Raw genomic sequence first — 19283 nt, 5'->3', positions numbered from 1 at the left:
GTGTTTCTGAAGCCCTCCTCCTACTGAATCAATGGCTCTAACGGCTGTATAACTGCTATTGTCTGTGCAGACGGACTTAATCATGAGTTCCCCTTGCCTTCCTTTTCTGCAAATAGACAGTGTTTCGTATGCATATTGCTCGCTTTCCCTAATGGAAGCCGGTCCATAACCGAACCACGTTTCTTTCTTCTTTTTTGTTAGCATTCTCCACCACCTGCAGTCTACATCAAGGCTTTTCTGTCCATAAGAGGAAAATAGGATTAAAGTGTTTTGAAATGATAGGACACACAACAGAGTGTCTAAAGATACACAATATTTAATGGTTCAAGAAAAAATTCAAGACAAGAAAAAACATTACAGCAAATGTAAATGAGCATGTTCTTTTTTCTTTTTCTTTTCATTTCTTTTTCAGTATTTTACAGCGGTGTGATATCAAGATATACTTCAGTTGTTCAACAGTGTTCATTTCTTGAATGCTGGCACGTGAAAGCTTGCCTCCAAAGAAAGAAATAATTGTGAAATACAACAAATGATGTTTAAATTACAAGCAGGTTTAATATATCAGCAGTTTTATATTCTTTTCAGGTTCTATACAAGATACATAGTGTGTACATACATTATCCGGCCAGCTTTGTGCCAGTATACATACATGCACACACACAAACGCACGCGCACACATATAATAATATACAGTATGCATATGTTTTAAATACATTACAACAGAGATTGTCCTCATTTTCATGATTTTTTGTCTTTTATCAACTATTTTCAGTAAGTATAAACCACTTTTCCTTTTGTTTACACATACGGTATGTATTTCCCAGGGTTAATGCTAAGTATATCTATGTACACTTTGCTCTTGCTTTTTTTTATATATATATATTTTTTTTATTTTTTTTACTTTTTTTTTTTTTGTATGGTAATGATGAAAATGTATTTAATTTGTGTATTGACGTGTTGGATGCGGAAAGTGTGTTGCCATTCTAATCCTTCATACTAACTATAACACAACCCGAGAGATATGACCATTTGACAGCACACAGATTCTGATTAGTGTCAGAACAAGGGTTTAGTGGTGCAGAACACAGTCAGCCAGCGAAGGTCAAATGGAACACATGCAAATGAAGATGCCCGACTACTGAGATGATCTGCCATAATATTTTCCAGAAAAAAACGGAAAAAAAATAGATAAATAATAATAATATTATTTCAGAGGAAAGAAACACCTCATTATCAAGGCTGCTTACATGATACATCAGGGAACCAACTTTTTAGAAAAGTACAAAAGTGCTAGAGGGGAGAATAACCATGCATATTGGAACTTTCTATGCATTTATTTATCAGTCACATATATTGTTGTTTTCATTCATTCTCGCACATTTTTTTTTGTCCTTGGCACTAATGTAGTTGTCCACTACTCGAAAATGTCCATTTCAGATTTCAGAAAATACTTCTCTTCAAGTCCATACATTTTTAAAGTCAACATGAAATAGCATTTGCAAAGCATTTATTTTATTCTGTATTTGTGGTACATTTCTGATAGAAATGGACTATTCAATAAAAAATTAAATAAATAAAAAAACAGACAGGGTTTAACTCTTTTCCCGCCATTGACAGAAATTTCCGTCATTTGTGAGACGCTTCCCTGCCACTGACTGTATTTTCCATGTTTTCAATGTTATCGTTTTCATTTTTTATGAAGCTTACCCACATTCAAGTGTTGATAAAAAAATAAATCATGAAGCTAGAATAAGTTTTGTCCTTTCTTTTGATATATTGTATGTTCAGATATTTATACCACAAAATATTCTGGGGGCCATGACATTTTTGTGAAAATGTAAAAAAACGCTGGCGTTGTAAAAAAAACACAAAAAAAAAACGCTGGCGAGGAAAGACTTTTTAATTTAATCATTCGGGATATGACTGGACCATGAAAGGTTTCTATCGCAGAATTATATTATATTACATGATATTATACATACAATTCTACAATCACTACGCAATAGACCTTATTCCCAGCATTTTTTTTTATTTTTAACGGGAATTAAAACGAGGCTGTGACGGATAGAGATACATCTCTTCAGTGGGTTGTACTGTTGTTTTTGGATTGTTCTGCTGACAAAACACTGCAAAAATATCTTTCCAAGAAATTTCAGGAGACAAAAAAACTCCAGACAACATGAGCTGTGTAAAATTATAAGTGATCTAGGAGCTTTATACAGCTTTTTATAGCAGATGCCACTGAAAACGGTAAGTCTATCCCTCACAGCCTCGCTTTCATACCTGTCATGGCGCTGCTCTGAATAAGGTCTATAAATGAGTGTGTGCGTTCTCCCAGAATTCATTCAATTATTTAAACCTTGTACAATATGATACAAAAATGAATGAAATAAGCATAGCACGATCGCAAATCAAATAGCCGTGTTGCTGTCTCTACCTGTCTCTCACAAACCATCTCTCTGTCAAGAGTAATATCAACGAAGACCGAATCATACAGATATTCTACTACTTGATGTCGCTTTGAATTTTTTAAACCTTGTATGATACGATCGGCTACATGATATGTTTCTCTGTCTCACTGTCTCTGGGAGATGGCAAGAATTTATGTGTTCTTTATCATTTATTCAGATTTGCCATTGGAATGCATATCGGCTCCGATATAATATTAGAAGATATTTAAATAAATGTAAAAAAAAAAAAAAAAAAAAGAAGATTTTTTTCGTGCCATCTGAAATTTCCTTCTAATGATCATTTTTATCAAGCTTGTATGTTTATGTTCAGTTATTTCACTTTAATGGCAATAAAAATCACCTATTGTCATTAAAGTGAAATTACTGAACTTAAATATGCGAGCTTGATAAAAATACTAATTTAAGAAGAACATTTCAGATGGCACTTAGAGGCTTTTGCATCTGAAGTCTTCATATGCATGTTATGAGTTATACAAGGAATATTTGTTAAATGAAACCAAAATATTACGAACTTCTGGTTAAAGCACAGCCCACTTCCGGTATTATCCGAATACAGTGTAAGATTGTAAGAGATACAGATATTGGCTCCTCTGCACACCCCTAGTAGATTAGCATTTTTTTCCATTAAAGAAAAATGTGTACAGATGAATTGTTCACAAAGACCCTGCAGGAACATGCATTTAACACCGTATATAGGGTCAGTTTCGATTTCATGTTGACTTTAAGAATGTAAAACCACTCAAATTATGCAGTTCTGAAAAGAAAGTAAATATTTTAATATGTGTTATGAAACTCTAAAGCTCATTGTTTTTAATTATTGGAAGCTCAAAAGACTTCCAAAAACTGATGATAATCTTTCAATAATTTGCAACTAGGTGCTTTCTGTGGTGTGATGAATGAACACAGAAGCAGAGATTTTCAAACAGTGTTATGCAATACAAACACTACGGCTAATATTAGTATTTCATACCTTGTCTTTCGAGCTTTTCCAGATTTATTGTGTGGATTAGGAGAGTGCGAGTTGAGTCGCTGTCATTACACCGTCACTCAATACTCTTATCCCAGCAATACAGTCACAGCTAGCACCAGGGCATTGCTTCCTTCCATTGATAGAGTCCCACACTGCAATTATTCCTCTTAATCATGAGTGTTCGGCAGATTTTATACAGTTGTAGTGTTGTCACGGTACCAAAATTTCAGTATTCGGTACCGATACCAGTGAAAATCCACGGTTCTCGGTACCAATTTCGGTACCAAAGCTTAATTTAGATTAAATTTACATAGCCTAATTATATTAAAGTGTATATCACAAAGATGGAAACTGTAGTATTAAAAACACTTTACAATAAGATTCCATTTGTTAGATAACATTAGATAAAATGACCTAACAAAAAAAACAATAGTTATATACTGTCGAAATTATTCTCCTTTAGGGGTTAATTTAAAAATAATTTTTGTAAATTAAAAGTTAACATTATTTCTGTTAACATTATTTAATGCACAATGAATGAAGTGAACAAACATGACCAATCAAGTGTTTTGTATTAAATAACATTCACAAACATTAATTAATGTTGTAAAAATATATTGTTCACTCAATGTGTTATGTTAGATAACGCATTAAGTGATGTTAATGAATGGTATCTTATTGTAGCATTACCAAACTATACAGGAGATAAAATATGTTTTATTTGACTTGACTATACTTTTATTTAATCCAAAACTGTATTCATATTTAACTTTAAAAGGGCTTTTTAAACCTGCTAAGAGTTATCCAGCCAAGAATAAGACTAGAACTGCTTTTCTGACGGACTGATATTAATGACGGCTTTTTATTTCTCATCTCCATAAATATATCTAGTAGTAAAGCTAATGCAAGGGCTAGAAATCAATTAATAGGCCTATGTCACACTTCCTCGTCGTCATGGAGAGCGCAGTTCGCACAAGCGTTTGTACTCCCGTCCCGTGGCGTCTGTCGTTGCTATACATCCATGAACGCACATGGAAAAGCGAGCGCGCCGCTTCTATTATGAGCGCGCTTGCCGCGCGCCATTTGAAATAACGTATCTGCACGCGCAAAAACATCAGCACCACATCAGCAGCAGCACCGCCGATCGCCATCAGCGCTTTTATGAAGAGGACGCAACTGCACGCGCTTCGGGCATGCACGCGCATCAAGTACCGGGTTTGAGAAAACCTGGTACCGTGACGTTTAAAAAAAATGAGTACCGACTTGGTACCGAAGTACCGGGTCTTTTGACAACACTATACAGTTGTATAGGGAACATCTGCCGGAGTGATTGTCAGTTCTCTCACATCAACACACTCCAACACGTCTTCGCTGTGACACGTTTCTTGTCGCTGGCACGCACACTATTTCATAGTGAAGTAATTTTTTGGATCACTGACCCAAATATTTCTGTGTCATCAGTATATACTAAGGAGGACTGTTAGCGAATTAAATTTGTGCTGATTTCTCAATCCGCATAGCCTCTTTTAAGGGATTACTTGATGTCTCTGTTTGAATATACTGAATGTTTTGACAAAAATGTGACACGATTGTAAGCAAACTTCTACTTCAATAAGCAGTCATCACATCCATACAATACACATCTACATCTTAAGGCTGTTTCTTTGACATCGTTATATACTGTATAAATCTCACAAACGTATTTTTTTGTAAGTTTTAAAAAGAAGTGCACACCATTTAGCTAACGAGCAGTCGCATACGCACACACACGCACATACAAAAGGTAGCCAATTATACTATTATAGAGCAGCACTCGGCTTCTATAACGGTTACAGTGATTACTGATCAAAGTAATTATACTATTGGGAGATTCTTGTAATTGGTTCCATGGCACTTATTGTGGTGCATACATTATATATATCAAGAGGAAAACTTGATGTAAGGGTGCGAAAAAACAAAGGATGTCTTTTTAGCCATGTCTCTGCCTCAGCTAATGAGATAATGTAGAAAATAAGCGGGTTTCTTATAATGGGAGAGAAAGGGTGTCAGGTGCATGGAAACTACCAACACGCTGAAAATCAGAGGAAGGCTCTAAGCTCACCAGGGAGAAAAGAGCTAACGTCAAAGTTTAACAAGAAAAAAAGAACCCTAATATATAAAAGTTTCTATGCGTTAACACCGAGCAAGACTAATTTTTGCAGAGAGGCTTGGCTGTATCTGTAGTCTTGACAGAGCAAGCAGCACATTAAGAGGCATGGAACTAGGTCTCAGTTTATTTAGCAGAATAAAACTGACTCAGGCGGAAATTCAGCTGGAAACGACACACCTCACCGAAGCCGAAAGAAATACCAGGGTCACCGAGCGCTCACACATAACACTTAACCTTATTGACTACGCTTACATGCGTCGTAATATTCCAAATGCGGGTTCTTAACTCAGAGCCTAATTTTCATTGTTTTGTTTGAGTGTGTCTGCTTTCATGTGCAAAGCACAAAGAAATAAGCACTGGCTTTGCCGTTAGTGAGCACCAATTAAACCCGCGAAGACCGCTAACTGCTGAAATGCAGACGTGCAAGGATACGGATTTATAATTAGACCAAATAATGTTCAGAATATGCACACATTTACTTTAAGTAACAAGAACATGATGCTTACATGAGTTGTTGTTTTTTTATACTGCAATTTCATAATTAAGTAGGAATATCGGTGTGCATGTAAACGTATGCAATGATTTCCTCCAGCAGTGTACACTTAAAAGTAATTTGCTGTCAAGTTGCATTCAAAAGGTGCACAAAAAATGAAATAAAAATCTCGTCCCTTTTGATCAACAGTAAAGCTTAATTCATTTGCCACTAATCAGTCACTAAGACACATATTTAAACCACTTTTTTTTCGTTTTCATTTTTTACTTGAGTAGCTACTTTGGTCTATATCTACCATTGTCTACTGTACATGTTTCAGTTTCATTGAGGATCTTGAAAGCTACTGTCCTTTGCTTTAACTTCCCCTTCTGCCGTGTTTAAAAATATCACGTGTCAAGAAGCGTTTGACATATGCTAATAATCATCAGAACCCGTCAGCTTTTCGTTTTCAATCACTCTCATTATGCCGTGCTCCGAGGCCTACCCTCGCTTCTACAGCTGATGCTCGCGCAGGAAGGCTCCTCCGCTCGCGGACGTCTGAGGGCTGGACGTGGCGGAAAAGCTGGCTAGAGGGATGACCTTGATAGTATCCTCTTTCTTGCTGCAGTGTCTCTCAAGTGTGTTGTAGAATTGGGGCCGGTTGCTCCCTTTGTCCAGATCATCTTTGGGCACTGACCTGCCAAGAGTGTGACGCCCATCCGTATTGGTCCCCCGCGCCCAGCTTTGTTGAAAACCAAAGGAGGGCAGAGTGGCGGCGCCGGACGTCTGGAATTGGGTCAGCGCTGGCGGCATCCAGCAGCTGTCAGAATGACCCAGGATCAGACATTCCTGGGTACAGGTCTCCGAGGCTTCGGCGAGAGCCTTCTGCAGGTTGACTTCAATAGCTGTGGATGATGAAATGACAAATGTGAAGGCTCAGTCAAGAGGTGAACACAAGAAGACAAAATAAATCATACTTTCTCTTATTGCCAAGGCACTTGGAGACAATAAAAAATTGGCGCTATCAAAAGATGACCTGTAAATGTCAGCTTCTGAGAGAAATGAAAGGCAGTGATAAATGTTTAATTCATCTCATAATGAGAAAAACAACACCAGTTCTTTTAATTTAAATGGTATTCCCATGGTCCTGAGTGTTTACCTACAATATGCGCTCAATTCCCTGTAGCTTAATTAAATCTTAAAAAAAAGTCTCTGTTGTTTGTGTCTGAGATTGGCTTTTTACATATTAAAGAATTAATGAACTGCTCTAAAACCATTGTTTATTTTAATCCTAGTCATCGTGGCACACCTCTCTTCTGCTGATGTCTCCCACTTAAATCAAGTCAATTATGATAAATCAAACAGTAATGCAGCGATTCCTCCTTCTTCGCCTACTTGTTAACGCAGCTGACACGTACAGTATTAGGCTCGGCAAACGTCCTACAGTAGCTGTGAGGATCGGAATGTGATTCACTCAAAGGAAAGAGAACCGTAAACTACAGGACTCAAACTTTCTTATCTCATTAAACCTGCTCTGACATCACATGCAAGATGTGCCAAGGAAAAGGCCTCAGTATTGAGCCCCAGCCATAAAGCCTGTCAACTCTAATAATTAGAATGTAAAACAGTGCTCGCGGAGGCAGGCGGGAGCCCTACAGCGGCGGATGTATATCTTAACCCGCTAAGAAAAGGGGCTGAACATCACTGGTCCCCCTCCAAGCTGTCATCTAGAAATTATTTTGCATATTTGCATAAGTAAAGGTGTTAGAAATAATTAAAAGCGACTAAGTCTGGTTCCCCTTGCACTACATGCTTAGGTTATTTTTACCACCGAGAGCCAATATAGTTTTCCAACAAATATCATGCAAAGGGAACTCTTTTTACGCATTTATCTTACAGTGCACTTGCATCTCCTGGGAATTGAACCCATGACCTTGCTGTGTCTGGCTAGCAACATTATTTACTGTTTGTGCCAAAGATATCTATATGTAGATATCGTAATATATCACTATACGTAAGCCATCCACCATATTTAAAGCAGCACTCAGTAGCTTCGGGACTTCTTCGCTGTATTCTCGCTTTTTGCTCGCAGGTTTCTCTCTAGAGCTCCCCCCACAGCTTCGGAATAGATATTTGACAACACTGTCGTAAAAACTCGTTGTTGATTCTCAGACACCAGAGGCTATAGATCAACGACATCAAAGCAGATGGGATGTTCTTTAAAACGTCTTCTTCATTCGGGTTCGGACAGCGTGAGGGAGCGCAATAATGACAGCATTTTAGCAGATTTCTTTTGGCCGTAAAGCAATTGTTTACATCGCGAGACCTGATATCACGCGAGACTTCCTGACGCAGCGGCCGGCGGCCCGGCGGCTCAAAGTTGCAAGTGCGTATTTTCCGCTCACGGGCACCAGGGGGGTGCGAAACGACCACCATTCAACCCGAAATAAGTAATATAACCATTCCAATAACTCCGAAGCTGTTCAGTTAAGGTAAAAAAAGTTACTTAGTTCACCTTTAAACAGTCAAAGCCGGTCCACTCGAGAGCAAGATGACTAAGTATGTAACCATAGTTATTCTCATTTATGAATCTAATAGTCTTTAGCATCTGATTTTCACAGGATTTGGTTTATCATTAATGTTAGATAATTGTGCATAATGCAAAATAATACTGGGTAAAGCTCTTATAAATATTATTAATCATCAAAGATCCCTACAATAACTATCTATGATTCTTGGATCCATAGGCTGCATAATATTGCAATATTTTCAATGACATCTCATGAATTTGTTAATGCCTGCGATGTTGACAGTTCAGAGATGGCAAACCTGTTGACATTTGTCTTCTCCTGTTGAAGTATAATGATGTATTTACGTATTTGACAGGAATAGCAGGATTTGAGCTACAGTAATGCTGATAAACATGAACATCTGTCAATAAATCCAAGAAATGTTAATTACAAATAAACAGTGTTCAGTGTTTAAGAAACACCAATAAAAACTGTTTAACAGTTTACCTCCTCCCAATGGAAAATAACATCTGAAATGCCACTACAAGTCAGACAACCCCATCCTCAGTGTGAAGCTTCATTTGGTGTCATTTCCAAGATGGAGGTGACCGATGAGCATACAGAGCTGGTTTATGTGGACTGTAAAAATACACTTATGTATTCTGCTGCATGTATTGTATGAACATTTAATATGTAATAAATATACTATAACAATAGTTTGTGTATAAATAAATGCCTGTTTTACTTGTTCAATAACTAATAGATAGACATAATAGATAGACATGAATCTAGAGCTAAAGTCTGGAATAATGTACCACTTTATTTATCATTCCAAAAGTTTACTTGAATGGAAAAATACTGATTTGGGGACAGTCGGAACTTTAATTTATGGAAATATTCAACTGGGATATTCCCACCTCCGACTTCATCTTAAATGCAGCATTAATCCCCATCTACTGTACAGTTTGTTGTTGTTCTGTCTCTTCCGTTTCTTTTTCGACAGGGCAGTGTTGTTGCCTTGTGGACAAACTAAGCAGTGCAAAAAAATTCAAGGCGCATGAGCGATCTAAGCATACAGTTTGCACGGTTAGAAACATTTGGCTGCACATGTACAGTATGTGCATATTGTGCTTATGCTGATATTTGTGAAAAAAAAAAACGTAAGTATATTGTGGGCTTTAAGCATTTTACTAGGTTTTGGAACAGAGCTGTAATATGCTTATATTTTGCTTGTCGGTTTGTTTAAATACCAGGGAACTGGACAGAATAGCACAAATATAGAAAGCTACAAACAGAAAGAATGTAGAAAGAGAGAGAGAAAGATGTGGCCACATCCTCCCGGTCTTTACTCTGCTATAGTCTGCCTCAGAGCATCAGTGCATAAATCAGTGGAGCGGTAAACGTGTCACCTTTCAGAGGGTCACTAACTTCATTAAGGAAAAATGATGCCGCTCACTCACTCTCTGAGCAAGCAGAATGAGTCCTGGCCAGGTCGCTCTCGGAGGCTGCTGTAAATCACCCCAGAGCTGCTTTGGAAATTGGAGGTGTCTTTCAGAGCCATTGTTCTTTTGAGGGCTGAGCGCATCACGCCACGGTGGACAGATACTTGCGAAGGCAGACACATGTAGCGGCCCTAGCACAAGTCTGTAGACACCTTTAGTGCATTTGCCCAGCAGGCCTGTGTGTGCGTGCATGTGTGAAGTCAATCAGCACAAGCAGAGGAGAGTGTGTGCGCAATTACATTATGTGTAAAAGGTGTTTTGAAGCCACGCTGCGTGGCTTTCCAGCGTGCAGAGGCACAGCACGAGCTGACAGTGGCGCTATGTCAACAGCCAGGAGAGCTACTATTTTTCGCATGTGATATTTCACATTAAACGGCTCAAAAAATGTAGTCCGTATCAGTTTCTCCTCCACAGGGACTAGTACTGCTTGACTGATGTGGGTGACAGCGCTGAATGCTTTCGTCAGCCGGAGGCAGTGGTTCACTCTGATGCTGTTTAAGTGCTTTTTGTATTCAGGGGGTATCATTACTCTCCCGTCGAGCTTTTAAAAAAGAATCAGACCCCTTGTGCTCCGGTCTCCGCATACATCAATGCTTGTTGGAAAACCTTGCATTTGGGGGTAAGAGACAGCATTTTTAATTTCTCCACAAAGATCTCCTGCAGATGATTGGGTGAAGTTGAATGCTGTGTGGGGTAAATTATATTTACATTCTTGCAAAACGTTCGCTTACAAATGCCAAGCCTATTTACTCTGAGAGTAATAGGGCTTCTAATAACGGCTCGCATTCAAAGCAAATTGTCTATAGATTGAAACATTTTGCAAAATGGCCACTGGTTATTGATTGAAGTCCCGGGCTGATTCACACCTGTAATTACAGCGGTGCGAACGCTTGAAAATGTTTTCAATCTTCCCCTGCAAACATTGTCTAACACTGTCGTCAGAGATTGGTAATCAGATTGCTCCCGTATGACGAACCTCAAAGGCCTCATCTTTTGTTCCATAACCTGAGCTTATTTTTCCCAACTAAAACGGAAGAAAAAAGACTGAAAAGTAATTGTTCGTTAAATGTGACATCTCACCATTTACACAGATACACCAGGTTGTATAACAATAAATGCTGCTGTGGAAAGGAAAAACAACAACAGTTAACATAAAATTAACAGACATGTTGCTGGGGTATAGTGACATAAAGGAACCGAAAGCACGGTATATGACAGTATGGGTCACTCCTAGACAGGAAGTGCGATGAAACAGTGTTCACAGCACACGGACATGCTGAAGTCAGACAATAAGCACAAATGACAATTTCTGACAGGGCTGTTAAGCAAGGCAGCACGACCTGAATATATCTTGATGGGATTTACATCAAGGATGCCACAGAGATGATTACTCAAGTCATTATGTTAGCATGTGCAAACCCATTACTACCAATTAGAGAGCTAATTGCATAAATACAGAACATCATCGCTCCCTGCTCTCTCTCTCTCTCTCTCTCTCTCTCTCCTGTCTAAACATCATCTGGTTGACTGTAGAGCTTAAGAAAACCAGGCTCTGTAGCACCTACAGCACATTTCTGCGTGATGAACGAGAGAATTCAGCCTTGATTTTTTTTATTCAATAAACATAGAATGTTATTTCAAAAGTGTAATACAGGATTCAGTGTAACATTGCTTTTAGTGTCTATGGTTTGAATTTTTTAACTTTTTTTTTTTTTTAGTTGTGTTGAACAGCACAAATAAAAGTTTCATGAGAGATCATGGCAAAGGTTTAAGGGTTATGCTTCTTTTTTTCTTCTTTTTTTTTCAAAATGCAAATGATCAAGTAATGAGTCTTCATGAAGTTCATTGAGTCAAAACATGCCCACCGAGGGGGCAGACTGTGGCATATTTGATCAAAGTTTAGTGTCCTTTCAGCCATGTATGCAAATTGTACATGTATTTAATTGGTGCACTTGATATGAGCACAGTTAGAACCCTTGGGGACAAGAGAAGAACATGACAAGAGAGAATATGCATACTGAATTAAGGATATTATTACAGTTTAATCAGCTGACAACCTTAAAAAGAGCTGGACTTTCTTGACCCATCCAAAAAAAAAAAAAAAAAAACCTTCAAAAAGTTTCTGTGTGCATGCATGCATACTGTAAAATGTAAGAGCATGCAAATTCAGTGGGATCCAACATTCTGAGAACACCAGTGAAACTACTGCTATTTAGCATTGTTTTTGTTTAATGTAGGTTATTTTCCATTACACGTTAGTTAGTAATACATTTACACATTAGTTTAATTAATAGTTAACAATTAGCCAATTCATTTAAGAGGGTTTTGAACAAGATGTTTGTTGGGAACCAAAATTACTGCTAGAGAAAACACACATTTGTGTGATTGACTCTAAACTGAGATCAAAAAGCATCTCATGCTTCAGCAACAACCAACTCACCATCTGTGAAGGATAAAATATGGTCAGCGTCACAAATATACTTATTTGATTAGTGGACTAGAATTAGTGAACTTTAAATTAGATTTTGAATTCAAAATTTTCAATGTGGTCTCAGTCTCTGTATATGCGTGTAATACAGATTGAACAAAGGGCATAAACTTCAAACAAATCCCATGCTGTCAAACAAAATGAAATTTGAAAGATAATAATTGAGTTTGTAATTACATGGACTTTATCATTTTATTACACACCCACTCTGACTCCACATCTAGATTGGCAAATGGATGGTCATTAATAATAATGGAGCTATTTAACCCCATGGGTGTTTTACAAGGGGAAAGATGCCATTTTTCACTCAAGGGTTGGACAAAACCATCAGGTGAAATAAGAGGCCCACTTTTCATTCTCATGAATCAGGGAAAGGCCACTTACTCCAGGCTAGATGCATTTCATCACCAGCTCCACTCCAGCACCACTCTCGTATTTCATCGCTGCTTATGAGTGATTTACACTTTTACTTTTGCAGAGGAGATCCGTATGATTTCATGCTGCTCTTTGCTATTATATATTCATGAAGTCCCAAATGTACAAATGTACAGTGGGATGTAAAGTGTGACATGCATCGCAAAAATAAATTACAACTGGAGGCCAGGGGCATGCAACACTCCAGCAACTGCAATATGTTAAGGAAATTCCGGGCTCCGTGGAGCCATACAACATATTTTCCATATGGAGGTTTTCAGCATCTTTACGAGTCCTGCTTTCTGGATTCATCTTAATGATAACAATTTATAATGCATTTCGTTAACAAATTCAATTAAATTGGTAGCCAATATGAAAATATATAACTCAACATTTAATGGAATTTATGTTGACTAATAATCTGTTAACAATTACATAATGCAATAATTTAATATTATACAAAAAAGTAATATACACACAAACTATATGCATGTGTATATATATATATATATATATATATATATATATATATATATATATATATAATGTATATGTGTATACACACACACACACACACACACACACACACACACACACACACACACACACACACACACACACACACACACACACATACATATTATATATAAATTATTGCATTATGTAATTGTTATTCAGTGCAGTTACTGACTTGATTGAAGACTGAATAGAGACAAATAGAGAGTTGAGGAATTATATATACGTGCAGTATATAGTTTATGAAGAAAAATGCCCTTGTTGAGATTAAATGACTGATTGACAAACAGCATGACAGTTTCATCGGGAAGTTATAATTCACTATTGCACAGCTGAGTTGCTCTAGGGTCCAGCAGAAAAGTTTTTTTTTGAATAATGGCCCCCTGAATACATAAAGTACACATCCCACCATCTGTTAGTCGGCAGTAAAAAAAAAAAAAAAAAAAAAAACTTCAGGCCCACACATGTGCAGTTTCCTGTATTTGAATAAAAATCTGGCACAGAAGATTTCTCCTCATGAAAAAGCATCTTACAAAGGGAAGCATCAGCTTTATGCTTGGCAAATGTTCAGGCTTGTATCTTCTCAATTCACTAGTTGTTTATAATCTTTCACACCTGCACAACAGACATCGCTTACAACACGAGCGTATTCACAGTGAGAGTGCTGTCATACAGATCCATTAATCACAACAACTGTGACCTGTCTTTGTTACTGAGGATACTTAAAAGTATTTTTCTATTTAAATAGACAATTATTATGTTTGCTTATACGTTGCATTCACAAAAATTGGTTGTGGAAGAATTAAGGCTTATACATTTTTGCTAAATAGTCTGAAATTATTTAATATATTTAAACCATTTGTTTCACCCTTTTAAACCCCATCTAATTGCCTCAATCCTTATGAAATGAAAACTTCTGTGACAGTATGAAGATGTGATATATTTCAAAATCTGTCTAGTATAAAATGTCTATCCTCTTAAAAGGGTGGAGTCGACTGACGGCATCTCAACACATTTTTTATTAAGGTGCATATTTCACAGTGCAGCTATAAAAAAAAAAAAGTGGCCTTTCATTGATAGCAGTCACAATCATTAACTAATGATTGCAACTGTTCTTATGTGCAAAAACATTTCAGATGCGTACTGCACATGCATGCATGTGTTACTATCATTCTAATGTTGATAAATTAGGATTATGCTAAATGAATGTGCTTTCGTTCGAGTAAAGCCAAGTCGAAACATTTGTTGAAACACTATAAAATTCTTATATAGGGCTAAGACAAAAAGTATTTCGGCTTTTTATGGTTGTCAAACGTTAGTCGAACGGTAATGTGATAAACTACACCTGTGGTGAGTCTGCAATAGGACACCTGTGTGAACTTTAGTCGAACCGACTTCATACATGAACTAAAAATCATTTTGGGACCACTTGGTTAAAAGTAGTAACTAAAATGGCTGGAAAAAGCCATCTTTTTTTTTTGTTTTGTTTTTTTGCAAAACCCACATGGTTTTATATTTATCTGAGGAATGTGAGTGTGGAATAGTTACAGGAATGGTTCATCCAAAAAGGAATGTAACTACAGTTGAGATCATAAGAATTAATATCTACAAGAACAACATTCGGTTGAGTAAATTATCATTTTTAAAGTGCATCTCTTTAAGTGCCAAAATACCGCCATTCGTAAAGATACCATTCAAGTACCATTGAAAAGTAACACCATAGTACCGTTCAAAGGTTTGAGGTCTTTTTTTGGGGGTAAAAAATTTATACTTGCATACTTTAAATTATTTCATTTTGGTTTATACAAAAATATTAAGCAGCATGCAACATAATTCAACATTCAACATAATAATATTAAAAACAATGATAATCAGAAATGTTTCTTGAGCAGCAAATCATCATATTAGAATGATTTCTGAAGGATCATGTGACACTGAAGACTGGAGTAATGATGCTGAAAATTCAGCTTTGCCATCACAGGAATAAATGTAATTTTTAAATATATTACCATAGAGAACAGTTAATTAAATAAATGCAGCCTTGGTGAGCAAAAGAGACTTCTTTCAAAATCTTACAGACGCCAAACTTATAAAGTATCAAACTTCTCCAAGTCTACTTCCTCTTTTCCTGATTCACACACGCGCCTCTCCATCCCACCTCACTCTCTTCTCTATCCATGCTGTGTCTGACCCAATGCAACGGAAAGTAATTGCGGGCAGAAAACAACATTTAATGATTACTTCATCCCCGAGTCCTGAGGAGAGAGAAGTCACAGGCAGGTAATTTCAACAAAAGAGGGAGACCTTTTTTTCTCCCGACACACCATTTTCAGACAACAAAGAATATTATTGACTTGGCTGAGATTAAAACAGCAAAACAAATAACAGTACAAAATCAGGGACAAAGTGACCACAGAAAGAGGTTGTCCCCCGAACACGGCGGGTCAAACTCTCTCCACTGTCTTTTCTTTTGTTAGCGTTGATTAAAAACAAGCAGGGGATAAAAGATTCCATTTGGTGTCTGATCTATAAGTAAAAAAATAAGTAAATCTTCATGCTGTCACTCACACACTCGAAGAATAAGATGCTGGTGTCCTATCTTTCCAAACATCCCTCTCTCCATGTGTTTAAAGTTGGGAATGAGAGGTAAAGGGAATTTAAGCTCTTTTTTTTTTTTTTGGAGGGGACAAAAGATTGGCTACGCTCTACTCCTCTAGCTACTTGACCCCCCCTCCCCCTCCTGTGGACTGATGGTCTTGATTGTCTGGTGTTCATTATGTCTGGCGTGGTCCTACCTCTCCTCTCCTCTCGTGTGTTCAGACCTCTTCTCCATTAGGAAGACACGAGAAGGGGGTGTTAGCATCAACACAATCAGCACTGCCCAAACACACAGCATGGGTTGAATAGAAGAGAGGTACAAACACCATAACAATCAGCAATCAGCACTGATCATGATAATAACATAGAGAGTGCTACAAGATCCATGCTGCGCTCTCCCTCCCCGCCAGGAGGACTTATTGTGTATATGGGCCAGTGTGTGAAGAGAAGCAATAAATTCAGCCACAATTTGAAATGTAACAAACACAAATCCCCAAGAATAAATGGTGAAAGTTCCAATGACTGTTTATGTATTTTTAACGCCCTATGATACACTAGATTGAGGTTCAAATAAATATGAATGTATAATGTGTAAGGGGAAGTGCATATTTCAGGTGCTGCTACTTTTATTTCACCATTATAATGACATTTGCTATTTATGGTAAATGGTCCTGTGAATAATTAATTGTGTGGTGTGACAAATAAGTTTAAAAACAAAACAAAATGCCATATCAATAGTTAAGAAATTAGTTCGTAATGACTAATTTCTTACAGGACCTGTCAAAAGTTTGGAAACATGAACATTTTTATGTTTTTGAAAGAAGTCACTTTTGCTCACCAAGTCTGCATTTATTTAATCAAAAATACAGTAAAAGTTCAAATAAATTAATAAAATACAAGTTTGATGATAATATTTGTGTTAGTGTTAGTATTGTTATTACATTGAGACGTAGCTAAATTCTTCTGTACAACAGTAATATATTTCTGTCACAACTTCAAGTTGTGAAGAAAACCAAACTTTTATTTTGACGGGTTGCCGTGAAGCCCTTTGAGTTTCTGTGTTTTTTTTTGTTGTTTTTTCTCAAATGAAATGGTAAAATGCTCATGAAGTGACTCTCAGAGCGGCTCTAGAGATGAAGTTCATGCATTTATGTCCTCATATAGTCAGGCGGCAGAGGCTGAAAACACAGCGAGCGTCTTTACCTGATAAATGAAACCAGCACGTCTGCGCCATTCATTTTTCACAGAGATACGCGGAACATGTAGGATTCATATTTAAATAATAGTATTTTTGCGGTGTAATATTCACAGACACTAGTCTATATAACGATTCAATTTAAGTGTAACTGACCTGCTTTTTATTTATTCATCAAAAATGAAATTCCACATTATACAGTGGATTCTGCGATTCCGTCCGTGTTTTCTGTAGGCTGATCCAGCAGAGTTTCCCTGAAACCCTCCACCTCCCCCAGCTCCACCTGCCTAGATTTGTTACTGGATTTACATATGTCTATTTATGCAGAAGCAGCAGCATATCTTACATGCTCACTGCAGCGTGTCTGTGTATCTATTAGCAGTAGCAAGTCCACAGTTGCACTGCAGTAGCAATAATCAACAGCAGTGTAGCAGATCTAGTCCGGCAAGACCAAATACATTAACGTTGCCATATAAAGAGCATAATGCATAATGCGCTTCAAGGAATTTATCTTATTTATGGGAAGATAAAACAGACCAGTATGTACCTCCACTCTGGATAAAAGCAAAGTAAAAGGCCGGATTTACATATGTGCAGAAATCTCAAAGTAAAGTGAAATGTTCAATGGTCAACACTTTTTGAAATGTAAAAGGAAGGAAACAATTTCTTTGGGGTAAAATATCCGCCTTGTATACGGAGCTGGTGCTCTTATGAAGAGATAACAAAGATGGATGAAGCAATATGTGTGAGAGATTACAGAAAGCTTTGGAGGTAAGGGCACAGACAGAGCCATGCACTGCCTACTCGAAAACTCAGGCGCCATTCATATCAGTTTGTAAAGCTGGGATGTTCTCCATGGTGACTGATTTGAACTGTTACCATTGGTAGTCCTCAAAATATGTTTTTAGGCTTGCCAAGTACATCTGCAGATAGGCTTTAAGCTATTGGGTATTCTGTTAGGGCTGTTTTTGATGTGTTTACTACAATGCAACGTTGCTGTGGGGAAATATGATATCAAATAGGAGGAAAATAACATAAAAGATCCAAAACTGGTTTAGACGTCAAATTCATGCGTATTGGTTTTGTGTAGATGTATGGCCTGAACCGCTTTCATACTGCAGCCATAGTAGCATCGTATACAGAAACACCAGTGGGCTTTTAACTTTTAACACACAATAGTCCATACCTTCAAATAAATTCCTTTGGGATGGGAGGGAATAAACTATGCCTCCGGATCTGCAATATATCTGCTAGTCACTTGTGATTTGTTCTTTTCCCCTCAGCAATATATTTTGGTAACTGCCTCTATGGTCAGGCAGATAGTGAGTACATGGCATCAAAGGTGGACCATCTTTCAAGCCTTTACTGGCAGGACAGAAGGCTAGCTGCCACGCTCGCTCCATTGTCTCGCAAAATAAATGTACCTGCAAATGATGGAATCGTTAACAATGGCGATCCGGAGAAGTGGGGGTGGTTAATTAGCTGTTAGGAATATTTAATAAACAACCTTCAGGGTCTCTTTGTTTCCATGATATATGCCTCAGAGTGATGCGCTTTCTATTCGACATCTGATTCAAAGAAGGTCCATGTCCAATTCTCTGAAAAAGAGCTAAGAATAACCTGAGTGCTGTGAGGGCGTCTGTTTGAGATGGTTTGTACATTTCCCAACATTGGGGAGATGTTGTCTACGTTATTAGGCATACGGTTTCATAACATTGATGGATTTGTGAATTATTTGCCATTGCTGCTGTAAGAAACGGAGAGCTGATGTTTTTTTTAGTGACTTACTTTGTGACAGTAGTCTGCTATTTATTAAAGATGGCCTGGGATACCTCAGGGGGTATGATGATTTCAATAAATCACATTTTCAAGTTCTTAAGCTGTTGTAAAATGTTACAATTTTTGCTTCTCTCGTTCTCTGCAAAAGAAAAGGAAATGATTTGTTTCACTTTCTTGTAAACAGAATAGCACACCCATCCCTGCTCTTGACCCCAACAC

The 19283-nt window shown here is 37.5% G+C and overlaps 1 protein-coding gene across 3 annotated transcripts in view; it reads right to left on the bottom strand.

Annotated features, from left to right (window-relative positions):
* Window positions 1-4743: 4743 nt before the first annotated feature.
* Window positions 4744-19283, bottom strand: part of pcdh11 (protocadherin 11) — a 181463-nt gene continuing 166923 nt past the window's right edge. For all 3 annotated transcript variants that reach the window (XM_082177251.1, XM_082177253.1, XM_082177252.1), the window contains exon 6: window positions 4744-6967. In XM_082177251.1, the coding sequence (XP_082033377.1) occupies window positions 6576-6967 (392 nt within the window). In that variant the 3' untranslated portion in view covers window positions 4744-6575. The remainder of the gene's footprint in view (window positions 6968-19283) is intronic.

The sequence above is a fragment of the Leuciscus leuciscus genome, assembly GCF_965113295.1.
Source record: "Leuciscus leuciscus genome assembly, chromosome: 8".
Taxonomy (NCBI): domain Eukaryota; kingdom Metazoa; phylum Chordata; class Actinopteri; order Cypriniformes; family Leuciscidae; genus Leuciscus; species Leuciscus leuciscus.
The sequence above is the reverse complement of the archived record's forward strand: the minus strand, read 5'-3'. Positions and strand labels throughout refer to the sequence as shown.